General features: G+C 41.0%; 1 protein-coding gene and 1 long non-coding RNA gene across 2 annotated transcripts; both read left to right on the top strand.

Moving 5' to 3' along the window:
* The first annotated feature begins 2547 nt into the window (after window positions 1-2547).
* LOC143563695 (acid phosphatase 1-like) lies at window positions 2548-4248 on the top strand. Its single transcript, XM_077051183.1, has 3 exons — window positions 2548-2981; window positions 3329-3538; window positions 3910-4248. Exons 1-3 carry the CDS (start codon window positions 2596-2598, stop codon window positions 4082-4084), a joined length of 771 nt encoding a protein of 256 aa, XP_076907298.1. The 5' UTR covers window positions 2548-2595; the 3' UTR covers window positions 4085-4248.
* A 9337-nt stretch (window positions 4249-13585) lies between these two features.
* LOC143563694 (uncharacterized) lies at window positions 13586-14422 on the top strand. Its single transcript, XR_013140711.1, has 2 exons — window positions 13586-13712; window positions 14084-14422. It is a non-coding gene; the product is annotated as an uncharacterized LOC143563694 (long non-coding RNA).
* The last annotated feature ends 7884 nt before the right edge of the window (window positions 14423-22306 follow it).

Below are 22306 nucleotides of genomic sequence, written 5' to 3'. Positions count from 1 at the left end.
GTCGTCTTCACACATACACCTGATTGATTGTATCTTTGTTTTTACTCCAAACGTTTCCTTAATCTCTTTTCTTCACATTATCTACATCTCCTTTATCTCTATATGAGCTCAAAATGTATGAAAACGAGCCTTGGAGATGCTCTTATATTAGCTTTGAATCTTTCTTTTTCCTGATAATTAGTAATTATATTTTGATAAAAAGAAAATTGCGGGTTAGAATATTTATATACTAGTTTTTTTTATATTAAACAGTGTTCTAATTAAAATTATAGTTTTGAATATAAATTCTCATTAATAATAACTTACCGTAGAAAATATTGAAGGAATGCTTGTTTAAAAAGACTTTCGGGTTAATAATAGTTCAAATATCGTGAAAATAATTCAGTAACCTTGAGTTATTATAAAAGATTAATACGTAAATATTTTGAGTTTTTATTTCAGCAAATTATCTGGCTACAATATTCGTATTCATGTATAGGTGAACTCTAATAGTTGATACTTATATTGTTTTATCATTTATTTAAATGAAATTTAAAATAAACAACATCAACATCACAACCATATGGATTATTAGGAAAGCTGCCACAAGAGGAAAAAGAAATATATCTACTTAAATGAGTGAAGCATTTTTTTATACAAATAATACCAACCATTATCCTTACCTAATCCATCATGAGAAGGATGACACAAAAATTCAAATCCGATTGGGAAACATGAAATATGAAGTGAAGAGTATGTAATTTATTAACATTGAACATTTATGCCATAAATTGGTTGTGGCTTAATGGTAGAGCACTCACTTTACTAGTAAGAGGTAGGGAGTTCAAACCTCACTACCACCAATTTATATGGGAGATATGAGGGATGACCCTGGCTTGTCAGGGTTCGAGTCCTGATCTCACCCGGTTTTACCGGCTCCTCGCTGTCGTGCCGTTTGGCGGGCGTGGGGTCGGGTTTTATCCGGTGAATCTCTCAATAGGTGGACCGCTAGGGGCTCCGTCCGTCCGGACTAGTGGCCGGCTCAGGTTACCATTAGCCAATGGGGGTTGCGTACGGAGTACCCGGCGTTACTTAGTTGGTCGTTCAAAAAAAATTGAACATTTATGCCACTTAGGCTTTGGCATAGTGTTAGGAGGCAATCCTTCTTGGTGGGAACCCATGTTCGAGTCATGAAGTAATTGTAATATTTAGGTGGTTAAAATTGTAAATAAAAGATGAAAATTTTGACTATTAAAAAATGATTTATTATAAATTTATGCTTTTAAAAAAATATTACTTTAGTTTAAAACTTCTAAACGTCAAAAAAACAAATGTAAAACCGCAGGACCGTGAAAACCGACCAAATCAGTCGACCAACCAACTCGGCAACTTTATTTGTCTTTTTTTCAAAATCGTATTTTAGCAGTGCATTACTAAATTTTCCATTAAACTAGTTAAATCGAACTATGAACATCCCTATTCTTATGTAGATATAGGACAAAGCATATGCTGAATTCAATGGCTTATTTAATTGTAACACGGTCCCGTAAACTATCATTTACAAAATATTCATTGTGGTTATAGAAAAATTACATATAAAAATGACAGTTTGTAGTTCAAAATACATGCTTCACTAATAAATCTTACATCTAATTGAGTGAACTCAATAATACGATTGTTGTGCTATGTGGTATAGACATCAATTCACCAATTGGTGTGCTATATGGCATATTGGGGAACACCACCTCAACTGTTTGTGTTTGGTGAATTGGCAAAAGTTTTGGGAAATTTTCCTAACCATTTCACAAATCTTCATCTTTTTAAAATAAGTATGTATATTAATAATTTTTGGTTAATAATTTGCATTTGTTAAAGCTAAAAAAATACATAGGTTTGTGCAAAAAAAAATATTTGAAAATCCCGGAATAAATTTTAACGAACGCGAATTTTTTTCGAAAGAACAAATATTTTGGTCTCGTAAACAACTTTGACATGTGTTTGAACTTTGAACCAGTAAACTTAGTTAAATATATTTACGTTTTTCGAACTACTCGACGGTGATAAGACTCAAATTTATATAAATTTTTAATTTTATGTTTATATATATTAGTTATAAATTAATGTTTTCTAAGTGGTAATGTTTTATGTTGTATTAACTTTAGTTACATTAAATTTTAATTATATATATATAGAGAGTATTATTTTATTTGTAAAAGAAAGTAATCGGTGAATTGGAAAGTATTTTTTAAATATTGAAGAAAAAAAGTGAAATAAAGTAAGATATGATATAACATTAACGTGTCATTATTTGAAAACTAATGAATTTTAGTCCATGCCACATAATCTAACCGACTACTATGCACTTTTACATTGGTAACACTTCTTTTAAATCACCTATATACTTGTGCACATATTTTGTTCAAACAAACAACCAACCAATAAAGCTTTGTTTCTTTTTTTCATTCACAAAAAATAAGTAGCTAACCACGTACACACACTTGAAGTGGTAGACTCGTAATATATCACAACATAAAGCCCATTTTACCAAACCTTCACTTATATAACCAAAACACACGACACCTTAACACAACACAACAACATTATTCAAAACCAAACATGGGTTTCACGTTTCTTATCCTCATGGCAACCCTTGCAACCACCTTTGCATCTCAAACCCCTAACCAAATCCACCTACTAATGCCGCATTCGGGCTCAGGCGGGCTCAAACACCCCGACCTTAACTGCAATAGTTGGCGACTAGCCGTTGAGACTAGCAACCTCAAAGACTGGACCTTAGTTCCAGACGAATGTGCGGACTATGTTGGTCATTACATGCTCGGTAAACAATACCGTGCGGACTGCGATTTTGTTGCGAACGAAGCCTATAAGTATGCCAAAAGCCTTAACCTCACTGGTGATGGCAAGGACATTTGGATTTTTGATATTGATGAAACCACACTCTCTAATCTCCCTTATTATGCTAGAAATTCGGTCGCTTTTGGGTACGTGATACCATGTTAAAAATAATTTATATAGACATATGCAGGAAAATATGTATCAAAGAAAAAAATGGACGCAATGATATTTTTGTAATTATTATGAACAGAGTAGTTACACTACATCAAAATAAAAGTGGATTAATAATAATTACTCAACCTGTAAAGTGTAGCGTAATTATTATTATTTGTTTTTATTTTTGCTGTAGTTTAATTAAAAAATGCCACAAACACAATTTTTTTTGTGTACTTTATATTGTTTGTACGGTAAATGTTATTTGTACATTATCTAGCCCTTGCATATGTATATATGTGGTTTAATGAGTTTATTTTAATGAATTATTATTATTCAGGGCTTTACCGTATAATTCGACGGCGTTTGACCTATGGGTGGCGGAAGCAGCAGGGGTGGCCATACCGGGGTCTCTTAAACTGTACAACCAACTTATAGAGTTGGGATTTAAGATCGTGTTTCTCACCGGAACAAAGCAAGCTGTCTCGGAACCTCGTATTAGAAATATGAAGAATATTGGTTATACTAAATGGGAGAAGTTCATCCTAAAGTAAGCAATTATTTTTATATAAAGGAACATTAGCCGATTTCAATATTGACGCAACATATTTCAATCATGGCGTAACAAATTTCAATATTTACGCAACAAATCCATTGTGCTAGGCCAGATGGAAATTTGTTGTGCTAGTCAAAATATGATGGCCGACATAATAATATGTGTCATGTGAAAGTTTTTGATTAGATCAAAAAGTTTTTTAATTAAAAATATAAAAATGTCAAATGATATATTTTAGTAGAAAATGGCCTAAGATTATGTTGTCTAAAACTAATTGGTAATTCATTATGTTAAATTTTTTTTAGTATATATTTCACATTGATATTGCAACTAACCTAATGTTAAAATTTTGAAAATATGTGTAGGGGAACTAATGATCATGGTACTGCGGTTCAATATAAATCAGGCAAGAGAAAGGAATTAGAAGAGGCTGGATACAGGATTAGAGGTAACATGGGTGATCAATGGAGCGATCTAATTGGTACCAACACTGGCGACCGTACCTTCAAAGTGCCCGATCCCATGTACTACATCGGTTAATTGACTTGATCGACTTAATCGGTGCTTCAAGTTTCTTGTTGGCATGAGTTTTAATTAAATAAGACTTGTTACAAGTCGGAGTTGAGTTAATTAATTTTGTTAATCATGTAATAATTAGGTATTGAAGCACTTATTATTATGAATGATTGCTTTCTTTGACAAAATTTGATTGTCATATATTAAAGGTTCAGTGGTAGATGGGAAGAAAACCAGTAATACATTGTCACATGCTATATTTTAATATCCACAAATATTATATCTTTATATTGATATCTGATCCAAAAGAAGGAAAACGTGCGACTTCAATAAGTGAAGAAACACTAAGTGAACCCACAGGCAGATTATAGATAATCTGGGGGTTAAGTAATGTTTCCCACGAATGAGGCCCAGCAGAGAAGGTTGTTCTTCAGGGGACCTGCAAAACAGACACCGTAAGCTCGTCACTGAGAATGGGGGGTTCCTCCTTGTGACCACCCTCCGGCGTGAGAATCAGACTAGATTGCTCTGAATATAAGTGTATATTAAGAGATTGCTAGATAAGATTGAGATATCAGATGATGTCCTTACCATTCCAAGGTGTTGGAGTATTTATAGCCGAAGGTAGGTTTCCAAGCAGGTACAGCCGGCTGAATAGTATTCCTGTTCTACCAACAGTGGATTACGCACAGGCCATGCTGGTTGGTGGATAGGTTACGGCCAACAGTAATAAGGTCGGCCGTATACTGTTCCTTTTACTGCCGGCTACGCACTGTTCCACCAACTGTAGGCTGCGCACGTCCCATCGTAAGGGTTGGTGAGTAGGCAGCGGCTAATAGTGACAAACAGTACTAGAGGGTGCTCATCCTCGTATTGTTGTCGGTGAGCTGTCACCCTGTGATTAGTTCATGGGCTGCTCTGGTCAAACTGTCTGTTCCGCCCATACCTTAGTAGGTATAGTACGAAAGACCTTCCAGAAGCATACGGACTGGCTCATTTAGGCGGGAGTGTTTCCGCCTTGCTCATTCCTTCATGTGACTACTGAACGAATGCATTGTGCGTGTAGCCTTGCTGTTAGTGCGGGTAGCCTTCCCTGATGGCTTGTATCCGCAGCTGCGGGAACAGGCGGGGTACTTCACCATTGGGAGGCTTTCCCTGCGGGTACAGCTGGCGTACTGCGCGTAAGGTTCTTTGAGCATGGTGTGTCCTGCTGGAGCAGTTGGTCATTGCGCAAACGTCCCTGTTCAAGGTGAGTCTTGCGGGTCCAACTGGGCTCTGCTGGGACCTACCTCTTCAAGTCCCCCCAGTCCAATGTTCTTCTCATGAATGTTTAATAAAGTGAGGTGAACTTTTGGACTTAGCAAGGGGTTTTGAAAAGGGTATAGTTTTTCGGTTTTCCGTGGTGATTCATCCCGCGGTTTTCCTGATGTCACGCAGAAATTCCCGACTTTTCTGCTTGATCTTTGGGTGTGAAGCGGGTAGGTTTGTAACCTCCTCGCACGTCAGGAGCGTTGAGTCCCACTTGTGTTGATTCTCCATGGGGTCTTGGTGGTTTTGGACATAGTGATCATTTATGCTAAAACCACCAATTCCATCTTGGAGTTTCAAACAATATAGTTCTCGACGTTCCCGTCGTGCGGGAATGTTATTCACGTTTCCGCAAGCATGGCCCAGAAGATCCTTCTTGGTTTGAATTCCCTGCAGAGTGCTAAGTACGTGAAGGGTTTTGCCTTGACACTGTAACCGCACTCGTCTTACGGTTACTTTACTTCTAAGGTTTTCCTGGCGTCAATTCCCTGCGGGTGCTAAGTATGTGAAGGGTTTTGCCTTGACACTGTACACGCATCCGTCTGACGGTTACTTGGTTGCCAAGTTATTCTTGGCTTCAATTCCCTGCGGGTGCTAGGTATGTGAAGGGTTTTGACTTAACACTGTACCCGCATCCGTCTTACGGTTACTTGGTTGCCAAGGTAAGGGGTACTTTCCCGCTCACTTTTGAATCGTTTTGAATTTTGAATTTTGAAATTCGAAGAGTTGGTGGAAAGATAGGAACAGTCCAAACATCTGAAACGTCGTGCGATGGTTTCTTCTGACTGTGTCAGGACGTGCAGGAAGTTATGGTGACGTGACAGTACATGGTCATTCCAGACGCTTTTTCAGGCACGTGGGCGCGATTTTTCGGGCGCGTGGCCGCGAAATTAATGGTATGCGTCCTGTCAACAGCTGTTGCCAGCTTGCTTTTTGCCACGTGTCGTAGTTTCATTGCACCTTCGTTTTCTCTCTCTTCCGCATTAATTTCATCGCATTAATTGCGATTAGTATATAAAGGGGGAGAGGGTTATTTGTAATCCACACTTTCACTCTTCTCTTCATCTTCTTTGCGATTTCCGGCGAATACTTATCCTTTTCAGGCAAGCATTCTCCCGAAATCGTTTTCTTCTTCTTTTACAAGATGTCTCGTGATATCGATTCTACAGCTGATGACAAGAGTACTGCTGGCGAGTGCCAGTGTGCTCTGCCCGGCGATCTGTACCGGTATGTCATCAGGAAGTTCATGCTCGAGTCTCTCGAGCCTGAGTTTCCTGAACCCCATGATACTGTGTACGATGCCCCCAGAGGCAAGATCGGGGTTTATGCAGCATTCTTTGTTTATGGGAATCTTAGGTTCCCATTGACAAAGTTTGTTTACCGTGTCCTTGAGAGGCACGGTGTTCATTTGACCGAGTTGCACCCCATGGCGATCGCCAAGATTCGCCACTTCGAGTGGGTGTGCCGGATTTTGGGCGTTGAGCCCTATGTTGACCGCCTGATGACCTTCTACACTTGGAGGTGCATCCAGGGGTGGTACACCTTGACAACCCGAATCAAGGGTTTAAAGATCTGCGCGACCGAGCGCAGTCTTCGCTCGTGGAAGCGGGAGTTTTTCTTCATATCCGCTCGCGCCATCCCCATTGCTATGAAATTCAAGAACGGGCAGGCCCTTCCCAGCCTTCACGCCTCCAGCTACCAGGAGGCGGAATGGTTTGCAAAGATATCTCGGGTCCAATCTCCGGTTTACCGGTTTGCGGAGTCCGGGATGGTGATGCTGGGGATGAGCCGGGTGTGGAAGGAGGCTGATGCGCGCAAGATTCCGATCGTCCTCGAATACGGTTCGAACTCTGTTCCTTACGGTATGCCTTTTTCCCTTTTGTTGATTTTGAGTTTCTTCTAACTTTTTTCCTGTTTATTTCAGAGGGGAACGACCTGCAGTCGCTCCTTAATCCGCGGGAGGCTGACGGTCCCGCCCGGATGGGTACTCGCGCTCTAGACGAGAACGAGTTGCCCGTCCTAGAACAAACGGCGGATCGGTTCGTGGAGGTCTATCCGCTAGGCCATGAGATCCTCAGTGCCCGTCGGCCAGGTAAGGCGTTATTCGACCCTCGACCCCTCAATGTTGAAACCTCTGCTGGAATTCCTCTAATCGTATGTTCTGATGAGGAATCCGCAGATGGTCCTCCGTTGGTGCGGAAGAAAAAGGCTGCCGGCGGGAAGGGGAAAGAGAAGGCCTCCACTGCCGATCCAGCGCCTCGGTCTGATTCGGAGACCGGGAGCGAAGAGGTGGCGGGGAATCCCGGTGGTGATAAGACCACCGCTCCGGAGGTTGCGACTGTCACCTCCGGAGAGCCAAAGAAGACGACGGTGACCGGCGCGAAGAGGCCGGCTCCATCGGGTCCGTCCCCGCCTCTCCGTACCTTTAGGCTCAAGAAAACCCGTAAGTACAATTTTCCTTTAGCTTTTATCTTCATAGCTTGATCTTTTAACACTTTTCTTCTTTACGCAGGCGTGGATGTTCACGCATTCCAGGGTGAGGCGCCGAGTAGTACCTCTCCGCCAATGACGGTAGGCTTGGTCAGCCTACCTGAGGCGTCGACCCAGGCGCCTGCGCCTGCTTCCGCTGGTTCAGTTGCTCACTCTGAGCCGACTGTTCCAGCCGAGATGACGTCACCGCCGGCTGTGAGTGCGATTTTTACAGCATCCTTCACAGAGCCGGCGGTTACTATTGCTGCGGATTCTGCGGCAGCGACCGCGGCGGCGACCACGGCGGCTGCTACCATGCCCCCGCCATCGGCAACAACGGCCGGTCCATCAGGTACGCATGGGGCTTCCCGCCAATCTTTGCTACCTTCCCATCTGCCTGACCTCTTGGATGGATTTCCTTTGGGTTCAGGTGATGGGTTCGGCGGCTATCGGCCTGTTATTGACCCTACAGGTGCGTAGGGTTCTTCTGGCCCATTTTATATACATATTTTATCATCTTTTCCTAACTGCTTTGTGTTTTTTGCAGTGTCGGATTCCAATGAAGTGTATGTTCCACGATGGAACATTCGCCGAGGAACAACCCTTCGCACCCCTGTGGAGTGCGTGGAATGGGCTCGTCACGCTGCTCCTAGTGGTGCGTTGGGGCAAGCCATGGCTAGCTACCAGGAGGGTAGGCTAACCAATGAGCTTCGGGTTCTCCTGGCCCGGATGCAGCCGCGCGTCGAGCTGCTTTGTCGTGAAAACGACAAGTTAAAAGCAGCTCGCCTCAAGGAAGTAGCTCAGGCGCGGGCTGTCCGGGAGGAGAACCAAAAACTTGCCGCAGTGGCTGCGGAGAAGGAGAAGGCCTTCAAGGCCCTCGAGGTTGAAGTTCAGGCTCGACTCGAGGCCCGTTCCAAGGCTGCCCAAGCTGTTAATGAACAGCTTCGGCTGGCTAAGGAAACTGCGAGGAACGCAACCGAGAGGGCCACCAAGGCTGAAGCTGTTGCTGAGCCTCTGCGCGTGGAGAATGAAGAACTTAAAGCCAAATTAGAGGCTCTCCAGCAGGCTCATGATGCCTTGGCGATGGAAGACGCCAAAAAGCTCCAGGAGATCTTGGACCAGAGGGGGGGTGCTTGACCATACTGAGCGGAAGCTAAAGGGCGTCGAAGAGGCTGCGGCTAAAGAAGTGTTGCTTGCCAACCTTAACAAGAGTGAAGCCGAACGCGCCCGTAACGAGGCTCAAGCTGCCCTCCAAGAAGCTCTGGTTGCCAAGGAATGGCTTCTTCGAGAAGCGTTGTCTCAGGTAAACTTTCATGTCTTTACGCTCTTCTTTGTAAATAGGGTGTTGACACTTGTATATTTTCTTATGTAGGTTGTGCATCGGGTCTTCTCAGAGACATCTTACGACGATGCTATGAGCGCAGCCCTTAACGCTTCTCACGAGGATGGGGAACGGGTCGGCTTCCTGCTTGGTCTAGGGTTCGTTGAGAAAGGCGTCCCGCCTTCCAACTTCCCTTTGTATAATGTGGATACTGAAGCTATTTACGACCAAGCAGTGAATCAGTATGCTGCCTTCCCGCATCCGGTGGTGGAGAAGGTGAATGAAGTTGCTGCTGCTGATGATGGGCTAGCTATCCTTAAGGCTTTCCTTGAACAACCACGCTCTACTGACGGCGCTGGTCCAAGTGGAAGTGGCCCTGAAGCCTGATCCTGAAGATCCCTTCCCGCTGCTAGGATAGATTTAGTTTGTATAGATTTACTTTCTTGTAGGCGGGTAGTTACCCGGCCATTCTTGTAACGAATATTTATGAAATGTAAATCTTTGTGCGGCTAAGACCGCTTCTTTCATTGGATTCCTTGCTTTATAAAAGTTATGGCTTTAGTTTAAATTAGCAATTTTCCAAGTGTTTAGAATAAGTTAACCTTTGAACGTGGTAGATAGGTGTGAAGTTTTGCTTCCTCTTCCGTGATTGTGCGGGTAGGACCGTCACTTGCACGTAGTAGGATGGCTAAACTTTACCATCTGACCTGCGTGTAGGTTTTCCTCATCTTTTGAGGATAAGTTAACCTTTGAACGTGGTAGATAATAGGTGTGAAGTTTTGCTTCCTCTTTCGTGATTGTGCGGGTAAGACCGTCACTTGCACGTAGTAGGATGGCTAAACTTTACCATCTAACCTGCGTGTAGGTTTTCCTCATCTTTTGAGGATAAGTTAACCTTTGAACGTGGTAGATAATAGGTGTGAAGTTTTGCTTCCTCTTTCGTGATTGTGCGGGTAGGACCGTCACTTGCACGTAGTAGGATGGCTAAACTTTACCCATATCTGACCTGCGTGTAGGTTTTCCTCATCTTTTTTTTTTTTTTTTTTTTTTTTTAGGATAACCTATGAACGTGGTAGATGATAGGTTGAAGTTTTGCTTCCTTGTTCGTGATTGTGCGGGTAAGACCGTCACTTGCACTTACAAGGATGGCTAAACTTTACTTACATCTGACCTGCGTGTAGGTTTCCCTTATTTTCAACGTTGTGTTTATGCGGGTTTTGCCGCCTTCCACACGTAACGACTTACTTCTTCCCGATTTATGCGGTGAATACCGGCACCAGTGTGGGAAGTTCATAAGTATAAAGGTAAAGTTAACACTATGAAAGGAGAATCATTTCCATTAGAAGTGGCTCTAGGCCTTTTCTTTACAAGTTTTGGAATTGATCTACATATAACATTTGCGTAATTGAGCTCCATTCCATGTTCTTGGGATGGGAGTGCCATCGAGCCTTTCGAGCCGGTATGCGCCCTTTCCCAGGACTTCTTTGATAATGTATGGCCCTTCCCAGACCGGGGCCAGCTTTCCTGGGCGTTCTTGGTTCGTAGCCTCGTTGTTGCGCAGTATGTAGTCTCCTATATTGAAGTTGCAGAGTTTTACCCGCGTGTTGTAGTACTTTTGCATTTGTCGCTTGTAGTTCTCTTCACGCACTGCGGCTAAGTCTCTGCGTTCCTCGGTTAGCATAAGATCCAACCGTCTTTCCGCATCATTGTCTTCTGGCTGAATCAAGACCCTTGGTGAGGGTAAACCAATTTCGACCGGAACCATGTCTTCAGTGCCATAAGTGAGGCTGAACGGGGTTTCTCCCGTACTGGCCTTCTTCAGCGTTCTGTTTGCCCAAAGGACGTGCGGAAGCTCGTCCACCCAGCCGGATCTGTGTTCCAATAGTCTTTTCTTTATGCCTTCGACGATGCTCTTATTTGCTCTTTCCACCTCACCATTACCTTGCGGGTGTGCCACTGAGGTAAAGGTGTGGGTGATTTGAAGTTCTTTCAGCCACTGTTGTAGCTTCTTGTCAGCAAAGTTGGTGCCGTTATCGCTCACCAAATTCTGTGGAAGTCCAAAACGACAAATAATAAATTCCCAAATAAATTTTTTGATATGTTTCGCGGTTGTTTGGGCTAAAGGTTTTGCTTCTATCCACTTGGTGAAGTAGTCGATGGCTACCACTAGGAACTGAACATTTCCTGCTGCTGTAGGAAATGGGCCTGTCACATCGATGGCCCACTTCTGAAATGGCCATGAAGAAGTGACTGGAACAAGTTCATTCTTCGGGCGGTGCGTGTTGGGTGCGTAAAGCTGGCAAGACCTGCATTTTCTGATGTATGCCAGCGCATCCGTATGCATCCCCGGCCAAAAGTATCCCGCGTTGTTTAGCTTGGCAACAACAGCGCGGGGACCTGCGTGTACTCCACAGATGCCTTCGTGTACTTCCCTTAGGAGGTAGTCAGCATCTTGGTTGTCCACGCATCTTAAGAGTGGGCCAAGAAAGTTACGTCTGTAAAGGATGTCATCGATGAGTTGATAATTCAGTGCTTTACAGCGTAGTTTTCTTGCCTGTGTTTTGGACTCCGGTAGTGTACCTGTCGCAAGGTATTTTATTATTGGTGTCATCCACGTTTCCGTGCCGGTTTGGATGACACAAATTTCCTTGTGCGGGACCGAAGGTGTCTCGAGGAGTTCAATGCGGATATCCTTTCCTAGGTGGGTAAAGGTTAATGAAGCAAGCTTTCTTAACGCATCCGCAGATTTGTTTTCACTTCGCTTGACGTGTATGACTTTGCAGTCATTGAAATCGCGCATAAGGGATTTTGCTTGTGCGAGGTACAGGGCCATTGTGTCGTTCACGGCCGTGTACGTCCCGTTGATTTGATTGGCTACTAACATGGAATCCACGTGGGCTTCCAAGTTTTTCACTCCCATCTTACGCGCAATTCTCAGCCCAGCCAGGAATGCCTCATACTCGGCTTCGTTATTCGTACTTGGAAAATCCAATCGAATAGCGTAGGTGTATTCTTGGCCCGCTGGGTTGGTTAGCTTTAGCCCTGCGCCTGAACCCTCGTTATTAGCTGCCCCATCAGTGTAGAGTCGCCAGACATCCTTGATATCTTGTGCTGGAGAGGGTTGAGCCTCTTCCTGGCACTCTTTTTCCCGCGATGCAGGCACTTCTGCAATAAAGTCGGCCAGAACCTGGCCCTTTATGGCTGGTCTTGGCTTATACTTTATCGCGTATTCTCCCAACTCAATTGCCCATTTGGCTAGGCGTCCCGATAACTCGGGTTTGCCTAGAACGTTTGCAAGTTTAAAGTTGGAGAGGATGGTGATTGGGTGACCCTGGAAATATCGTCTTAACCTGCGTGAGGCGTGTAAAAGTGCTAAGACTAATTTTTCGAGGGTAGAGTACCGGGTTTCTACGTCTGTTAGGATACGGCTGACATAATAGATTGGCATCTGGATGCCTTTTCGCTCTACTAGCAGGACTGCCCCGGTTGCTCTATCAGTTGCGGAAAGGTATAGGATTAACTCCTCTCCCGCTTCTGGTGCTGTGAGTGGTGGGAGTTCGATCAAGCGTGACCGAATCTCCTGAAAAGCTGCTTCCGCTTCTGGTGTCCAGCGGAAGTGCGTTTTCTTCAAACAGTTTCTCAACGTTGACACGAAGGGAAACGACTTATCCGCGTGGTTTGCCAAAAAGCGATTAAGTGCCACTAGTCGTCCATTCAGTGTCTGAGCCTGTTTGATGGTAGTAGGTGATTCCATTTTGATAATGGCTTCGACCTTTTCAGGGTTCGCTCTGTAGCCATCTTTAGTGACGATGACCCCCAAGAACTTCCCTTCTTCCATTCCAAAGGCACACTTGCTCGGGTTGAGCTTCATGTTTATCTTCCTGAGCGTGTTGAAAGTTTCTTCGATGTCTTTCAACATCGCTTCTGGATCAGGGCTTTTGATGACCAAGTCATCCATGTAGACTTCCAAGTTCCTCCCAATTTGGGAATGAAACTCTTTGTCCATCAGGCGTTGGTATGTGGACCCGGCATTCTTAAGTCCGAATGGCATCATTTGATAACAAAATGTGCCATCGGGCGTCCGAAAAGCGGTTTTGTCCTGATCATCAACGGCCATGTGGATTTGATGGTATCCCTTATACGCGTCCAGGAAGCATTTAAGGCGGAATGGTGCCAACGAATCCACCTTAAGATCAATTTCAGGTAACGGATAACAATCTTTGGGGCATGCTTTGTTCAAATCTTTGAAATCTATGCACATGCGCCATTGTTTGTCATTCTTCGGTACCATAACGGGATTTGCAACCCAAGTTTGATATCTACTAACGCGTAAGATGCCTGCGTCAAGAAGTTCCTTGACTTGGGTTCTACACGCGTTAGTTTGTATCAAACTTGGGTTGCAAATCCCGTTATGGTACCGAAGAATGACAACCAACTTATAGAGTTGGGATTTAAGATCGTGTTTCTCACCGGAACAAAGCAAGCTGTCTCGGAACCTCGTATTAGAAATATGAAGAATATTGGTTATACTAAATGGGAGAAGTTCATCCTAAAGTAAGCAATTATTTTTATATAAAGGAACATTAGCCGATTTCAATATTGACGCAACATATTTCAATCATGGCGTAACAAATTTCAATATTTACGCAACAAATCCATTGTGCTAGGCCAGATGGAAATTTGTTGTGCTAGTCAAAATATGATGGCCGACATAATAATATGTGTCATGTGAAAGTTTTTGATTAGATCAAAAAGTTTTTTAATTAAAAATATAAAAATGTCAAATGATATATTTTAGTAGAAAATGGCCTAAGATTATGTTGTCTAAAACTAATTGGTAATTCATTATGTTAAATTTTTTTTAGTATATATTTCACATTGATATTGCAACTAACCTAATGTTAAAATTTTGAAAATATGTGTAGGGGAACTAATGATCATGGTACTGCGGTTCAATATAAATCAGGCAAGAGAAAGGAATTAGAAGAGGCTGGATACAGGATTAGAGGTAACATGGGTGATCAATGGAGCGATCTAATTGGTACCAACACTGGCGACCGTACCTTCAAAGTGCCCGATCCCATGTACTACATCGGTTAATTGACTTGATCGACTTAATCGGTGCTTCAAGTTTCTTGTTGGCATGAGTTTTAATTAAATAAGACTTGTTACAAGTCGGAGTTGAGTTAATTAATTTTGTTAATCATGTAATAATTAGGTATTGAAGCACTTATTATTATGAATGATTGCTTTCTTTGACAAAATTTGATAATGTCATATATTAAAGGTTCAGTGGTAGATGGGAAGAAAACCAGTAATACATTGTCACATGCTATATTTTAATATCCACAAATATTATATCTTTATATTGATATCTGATCCAAAAGAAGGAAAACGTGCGACTTCAATAAGTGAAGGAGATCACAAAGGATCTCAGACTATTATGTTTAATAATCTAATCTATGTATCATTGACTGATACTAATATAGTAATATGTATGACAACTAATGTAGTAATCTATTCACACTCCCAAGTTTATTTGATAATCTTACCCTAAGTTGAAAGTAACTTTTTTTGTTCCAAACTTTCACTTATGTCGTTTCAAAACAAATTACATCATTTTAATTTGGATGAGAATCAGTCGACCAACCATTCATTATTGACACATGAAGTTACTTTTATGTGGGATTGCATCGGCAGTGAAACTTGAAGTTAGGAGTTCAATGGACAATGTTAGTGTATTACTATCAGTAAATAGTTATCTATCTATTCTAATAAAAGAATACAACTTTTGCCACTTGTCAAGCTCATAGTCATCCTCACCATTTTTCAACAAATTTTCATATATAATCCTTATTTTAAATTATTTCAATATATGAATCTAAGTTTATGTTTATTAAATGTAAATAATAACTGAATTAGTAATTAGCATTAATGGTGAAATAAGGAAATATCAAAATTGAAGTTGCAGACTTGTTAGAATAAAATTTGAAAGTCACAAGGAATTGCAAATTAAAAAAATAAAGGTGCATTATTGTCGAAGAATTTTAATTTGTACGGTAAACTACTAATTGTTTTTAAGCAGTGATTCAAACAGTAGTGCATAATTTTATATATAAGATTAGTTTTAAATTTGAATTTAAAATTTTCTCATATGCATTTGAACTCATGAAATGTGTATTTTCTTAATTTTCTACAAACATTTTGTATAAATATTACAAACATGAAGAATACATATTATATATATATATATATCTTGGTGTTTAGCATTAAATCATTGAAGTTGAATAGTATAATTATAATCTATATGTATAACGACTTACTCTATAAACTATCTGTCATCTATTTATATGACTTTTTTGTGTAGTATAAAGGGTTTTAGCAATAAGAATATCAATATTTAGTTTTTAATATTTTCTTTCATAACTCGGGCCAAAATGCTTCAGAAACATATATTCTATGACTTGATTTATACTTTTTCTATACATTCAACTATATTTAATTTAATATGTCTTAAAAAATAAATTACTTAATTAAAAACATTTGATATTTTAAACCAAAAAAATTGGTTCAGTCCCATTCTATTATTTTCTTTAATTTTAATGTTAATTGTAATTGTATTAACAATATATGATCAATTTGTTGAATGTATTTCACTTAATTATTAAAGTTTAAATTTTTCATTAATTATCCGTGTAGTACACGGGCCTCAAACTAGTATTTTATAATTTTAAACTATTAAAGTTCAGTCTGTCTTATTTTTTTAGAGAAAATTGCATAAATGGTTTTTGTGGTTTAATAAAAAAAGTTTTTTGTGTAAGTAGTTAGTTAATTAGTTAGTTAGATAATTACCAAAGAGTCTTTAGAATAGCGCAACCAAGAAGTTAGATAAGGTTTCGGTTTCATTCTTCCAAAACGTGAGAGTATAAGTCTCTTGGTTGTAATAGAATATGTAATCTAAGAATAAATTGTGACTGTTTGGGTCGACATTCAAAAAAACGAGCCAAACGGGAAAACAAGTCACTAGCTAAAGCTATTGACACCAGGAGAAAGGGGTTGGAACTTAGAAGAGGGCGGGTACAAAATTAGAGGTAATATACTAATACGAGTAATCAATGAAGCGATTTAATTGGTAGCAACCTTAGAGGCCGCATTTTCAAGGTGGTCGATTTTATGTATTGCATCATTTATTTTGACTTGACTCGACTTCATCGTCGCTGCTTCGAGTTTCTAGTTGGTATGAGTTAATTTCTATAAAAAAAACTTGTTCATTGTCGAGTAAAACCAAACTTAGCTTATGTAAAGCACTTATTATTATGAATCCTTAATTTCTCTCAGAAAACAGTCACAATGTAAAAAAGTAGGTAGGAAAAGGACACGATACTTATAAGTTATATTACACATAATACCAAACAGATATTATATTTTTTTTCAAGTTATCTGTGTGCGACATCAATGACTAACAGTTTATAAATTATTATAGTTTATTATATTTAGGTCACATGTTAGGCTGAGGGGTGTGGGGGCTCTAACGGGGGCGCGAGTGGGGGCTCCAGCCAATAATATTGTGACGTGTGGCAGAGAGAGAAACTGGATAAGGGGGGTGTTGGAGCCCCCGCTGGAGCCCCTGGCCCTGGTGTGGAGGGGCTCCAGCAGGGGCTCCAGCGGATTTTTTTTTTATTTTTTTATAAATGTATTAAAAAAACGTATTATTAAAAAAACTCATAAATTATTTAAAAAAACACACAATTTTTTTTAAAATTCAAATTACAAAAAAAAACATACTAAAAATGAAACAAACAAAAAATTGGGAAGATGGGTTGATTTTGGGTTTTTTTTTGAAGTTGTGGTGATTGTTTTATATGAAATGGGTTATATATAGGAAGTAAAAATTTTTTTTTTTTATTAAATTAAGAGCCCAACGGCTCAATTAAAATGTCCAACGACTCTTTCACGTTTTCCCATGCATCTTCACGCCATATTCGTCCCGCTAAGGGGCTTGCGCCTGCTTTGAATTCCGTGCTCGCGCCCCTCTCGCGCCCCGGGGGTGTGGTGCTAGCGCCTGGGGGCGCGAGCGGAGAGGCTCTAGCGCCCCCGCTGAAGCCCCACACCCCTCAGCCTTATATTGTTTCCATGTCTTTATTCGAGCGTGCCAAGTGTTGATATTTTCATGCCCTGTGTATCTGAAAAGATAAGATAATTAGTGGTCATTATTATTCTGACCATATATAATATTTTACAAACATTTGGGACCTAGTGTCATGGCACCAAACAAAAGTATATATTTGTTACAGTGGTCAATTGTATCTTAAAAAATCAATCATTGATTCTTAAATAATTAAGTATTTGAGATTAGTTGGGTTAGGTAGTTTAATTAGTTAGTTAATTACAGAACTAAAAATGTGTTACTAGCCAAAGCTGCTCCTTTCACCTCTTATCTCAACGCTATCATATAAAAATCATCCACACGATTTGATTGGGCACTAAGTCTCTATCAAATTCCACCAATAATGCGTTTAAGGGCAGAAATGCCTCTAAAATTTTGAAAAATACAAGAAACCTTTATTGATGTGTCAAAAAAACAAACGATGCAAGAAAGGTTAAAAACCAGAGTGTTCTTTTGTCATACAATGTTACATCGTGTTTCTTTTGATAAATTTTGGCATACAATAAACTAGAGTGCGACACGTCACGAGACAAGAATAATATAGAAATATAGACAATGAGAATAAAAAATCCACATGTTTAGAAAATTTCAAAAAGAAAAGGCTAACAGTCCAAATGAACTAATTATTGGATTTATCGTTATTAAAAATTCAATTCATTTTTTTATTTGTTTCTTCAATAGTTCAAATACAACAAAGATTAATTACTTTTTTACTTGATGCATTTGTTTGTTTTAATTGATGAAATTGGAGTATTGGCTCATATGGGCTTGGAACAATCTAATTTGTTCGGTGAATTGACTGCTGATTCATTTAGGCATTGTCAGTTGTCACCCGAGTCAAGTGTAATCATAGACATATAGTCTATGCATGTTTCGGGAACTAGGGTCCAGTCTTAAAGGTTGCGAGTCTTGACGCCCAGTCGCTAGCTCAAGTAGTTGAGGCCAGAATGTGGCATTAGCTACTGGATTTGGTTGGTGATCAGAGATGCAACGGCGGTTGTGATGGTTAACATAAGGATTAGCTACGTGAAACCCATGTTTTGAAACATGATTAGTAAGTGTTTTTTAATGACCTTTTGGATCACTGACGAATCACTAGCTCACTTGATCATTTTCAACCTCCGAGTATATGATTGTGGGGTGCTAGACTGGCACGTCCCCGAAGGGAAGCTCGTATATCAGTCTGCCCCATCAATCTCGAGGCCACCCTTAGAAGGAAACTCACCATAGGTGAGAAACCCCCTAACCCAACCAAGGAAATCCCCTATTTTATTTACAAGTAGAACTTGAATCTAAAATCTCTCTTTTTAAATAAGCTATTTGAGTGTCTCACAAATCCACTTAAATTGTGCATCATTGGGGTAAATGTCTTAATGTTGACATGCTTTGTTAAGTGAAATCATGGTTAAAAAAAGTGGGATTTTGTCAAAATGGGCTCTTTGTTGTCAAAATTTTCAAGTGATTATTATTAAAAAAATAAACATTTTCTTTTTATACAACTCTTTTGATACTACACATTGGCCCATAAATCGTAGGCCCAATAATATTGAACTTAAATAACCACCCATGACCCATGTAATCTAAGTATGTGACATGACACAACAAGAAACCAATAAAAACCGAGTTTAAAGTACGAAAATTGTTACTAACCCAAACTGAAGTTTCAATTTTCTGGTTTTAGTAAACTGATCGGTTTTTGCTTTACACATGAGTTCGGCTTGTTATGGACGTGCTCCCGATCTACGTTTGGGTTTGAAAAGTTCGGGTCTAGACAAAATTTGACGGAGATTGGTTTTAACCATTTGAACTATTTTTTAACAACTTATAAACAAATATGGCTATGTAACTTTTTGTCACAAAATGATGAATTTAAGTCACAATTTCAATAAACAACATTTAAACAAGTTCGGTGTTCTTTGTTTCGATTTGATTTGGTTTGGTTTTTGTGTGGTTCAAGTTTTGCAATGAGGTATAACCAAAACCTTACGTTTAAATATTAAATTATTGTAATACAGTTATGTTGTGGTTTTCTCCTATTTCATTAGGATACTTGTTTATTCTTAACATAATATTATTCAGTTTGTAATTATTATGATTATTTAAATGTTTTTCACAAGTTGTAAATATATTAGTTTGCAAATGATGTCACTAGTAATCTGTGGGTATTATACTAGTTCCATCAAGTACACAGCTTTCCATTAAAATAAGAATAAAAAATTTAACACGTATTAATAAGCATTTATTTATTCTTTTAAAAGACTTGAGTGTGAACTAAAGGCATATTTAAATGAAAACTTTGAGCTCAACATATAAACTTTAATTGTCCACCAAAAATTATGGAAGTTGCATACCAATATAAAAAAAAAACAAGGCTGCGTTAGGGATGTAAATCAAACGTGAAACAAGTAATGACATAACAAATAACTATTCGAAAAATATGTAACGAGATAGCCAACGGGTACTTGGATGTCGTATTTGTTTTATTTTTCGCACGCTTAAGAATGTATGATTGAAGAAACACTAATTGACCCCGGGCAGATTAGTGATAATCTGGGGGTTAAATAGATGTTTCCCACGAGGGGTTAGGTCCGGCAAAGATGGTTCTTCTGATGACCTGCAAAACAGACACCGTGAGCTCGTCACTGAGAAGGGGGGTACCACCTTGTGACCACCCTCCGGCGTGAGAATCAGACTAGATTGCTCTTGAATATAAGTGTATATTAAGAGAATGACTAGAGCATATATCAGGTAATATATCAAGATATGAGATATGAGATAAGATATAAGATACAAGATAATCATACCGTTCCAAGGTGTTGGAGTATTTATAACCGAAGGTAGGTTTCCAAGCAGGTACAGCCGGCTGAATAGTGTTCCTGTTCTGCCAACTGTGGGCTACGCACATGCCATGCTGGTGGTTGGTGGGTAGGCAGCGGCTGATAGTGACTAGGCCGGCTGTGTACTATTCCTGTTCCACCAACTGCAGGCTATGCACGTCCTCCGACAGGTTGGTGAGTAGGCAGCGGCTAACAGTGACATACAGTACAAGAGCGTGCTGCTCGTCATACTGTTGTCAGTGAGCTGTCGTATCTTTGGTCAGATCTTTTGTCCATACCTCGTCAGGTACAGTACAAAAGATCCTCCAGTATCGTACGGACTGGCTCATTTGGGCGGGAGTTTTCCCGGCTTTGTGCGGGAGTGTTCCCGGCTTGCTCACTCCTTCTTCAGGTGACATTACTGAATTATTTAAGAGTTAAGTGCCTTGTGCGTGTAGCCTTGCTGCGCAGGTAGCCTTCCCTGATGGCTTGTATCCGCGGCTGCGGGGACAGGCGGAGTACACCATTGGGAGGCTTTTCCTGCGGGAACAGCTTGCGTACTGCGCGTAAGGACGTCACGTCTCTGAGCATGGTGGGTTCTGCGGGCCCAGTTGGTTTCTGCGCAGACGTCCCTCTTCAAGGGGTTGCGAGTTTAGCCTTTGCGCAGACGTCCCTGTTGAAGGTGAGTCTTGCGGGTTCAACTGCGCAGACGTCCCTCTTTGAGGTGAGTCTTGCGGGTCCAACTGGGCTCTGCTGGGACCTACCTCTTCAAGTCCCCCCAGTCCAATGTTCTTCTCATGAATTGTTAATAAGTGAGGTGAACTTTTGGACTTAAGCAAAGGGTTTTGAAAAGGGTTTAGTTTTAAGGTTTTCCATGGGGATTCTTCCCGCGGAAGTCCTAATGTCACGTGCAGAAATTCCCGGCTTTTCTGCTTGATCTTTGGGTATGATGCGGGTAGGTTTGTAACCTCCTCGCAAGTCAGGAGCGTTGAGTTCCACTTGTATAGATTCTCCATGAGGTTTTGGTAGTTTTGGACATAGTGATCAATTATGTTTAAACAACCAATTCCATCTTGGAGTTTCAAACAATCTAGTTCTCGACGTTCCTGCTATGCGGGGGTGTTATTCCCGTTTCCGCAAGCATGGCCCAGAAGATCCTTCTTGGTTTCAATTCCCTGCGGAGTGCTAGGTATGTGAAGGGTTTCGCCTTGACACTGTACCCGCACTCGTCTTATAGTTACTTTACTTCCAAGGTATTCCTGGCTTCAATTCCCTGCGGGTGCTAAGTATGTGAAGGGTTTTGCCTTGACACTGTACCCGCACCCGTCTTATAGTTACTTGTTTGCCGAGGTATTCTTGGCTTCAATTCCCTGCGGGTGCTAAGTATGTGAAGGGTTTTGCCTTGACACTGTACCCGCATCCGTCTTATAGTTAGTTGGTTGCCAAGGTAAGGGGTATAGTCCCGCTTACTTTTGAATCTTTTTGAAATTCGAAGAGTTGGTGAAAGGATAAGAACAATCCAAACTGTTGAAACGTCGTCCGACGGTTTCTTCTGACAGTGTCAGGACGTGCAGGAAGTTATGACGACGTGACAGTATATGGTCATTCCTGACGCTTTTTCAGGCGCGTGGGCGCGAGTTTTCGGGCGCATGGCCGCGAAGTTTCCGGCACGCGTCCTGTCAACAGCTGTTGCCAGCTTGCTTTTTCCACGTGTCATAGTTTCATTGCATCAGTGTTTTCCTCTCTCTTCCGCATTAAATTCATCGCATTCATTGCGATGAGTATATAAAGGGAGGAGAGGTTGCATCTCAACTCACAGTTTAACCTCTCTTCTTCTTCTAAACGATTTCCGGCGAATACTCTAACTTTTCTGTCGAGCTTTCTCCTGAAATCGTTCTTCTTTACATCCAAAATATGTCTTCTGTTCACAATCTTGAGGCTACCGCCGAGGAGTCTGACGTGTATGCCGAGAATCCGTCGTCCACGTCGGACAAGGATGACAAGAGTACTGCTGGCGAGTGCCAGTGTGCTCTTTCGGCCGACCTCTATCAGTACGTCGTCAGGAAGTTCATGCTCGAGCCTTTCGAGCCTGAGTTTCCTGCACCTCATCAGACCGTGTACGATGCCCCCAAGGGCAAGATAGGGGTATACGCTGCATTCTTCGT

This window comes from Bidens hawaiensis, unplaced genomic scaffold (genome assembly GCF_021521415.1).
Source record: "Bidens hawaiensis isolate Kalapana, Puna unplaced genomic scaffold, B.hawaiensis_p1.1 tig00021509_1, whole genome shotgun sequence".
Lineage (NCBI taxonomy): Eukaryota > Viridiplantae > Streptophyta > Magnoliopsida > Asterales > Asteraceae > Bidens > Bidens hawaiensis.
This window is presented reverse-complemented; position numbering and strand designations above follow the sequence as displayed.

Excerpts from the sequence above, each read along its gene's own strand:
- LOC143563695 (XM_077051183.1), top strand. The coding sequence starts at position 2,596 with ATGGGTTTCACGTTTCTTATCCTCATGGCAACCCTTGCAACCACCTTT. Across the intron at positions 2,982-3,328 it reads AGAAATTCGGTCGCTTTTGG|GGCTTTACCGTATAATTCGA; the intron begins GTACGTGATACC and ends ATTATTATTCAG. Across the intron at positions 3,539-3,909 it reads TGGGAGAAGTTCATCCTAAA|GGGAACTAATGATCATGGTA; the intron begins GTAAGCAATTAT and ends AAATATGTGTAG.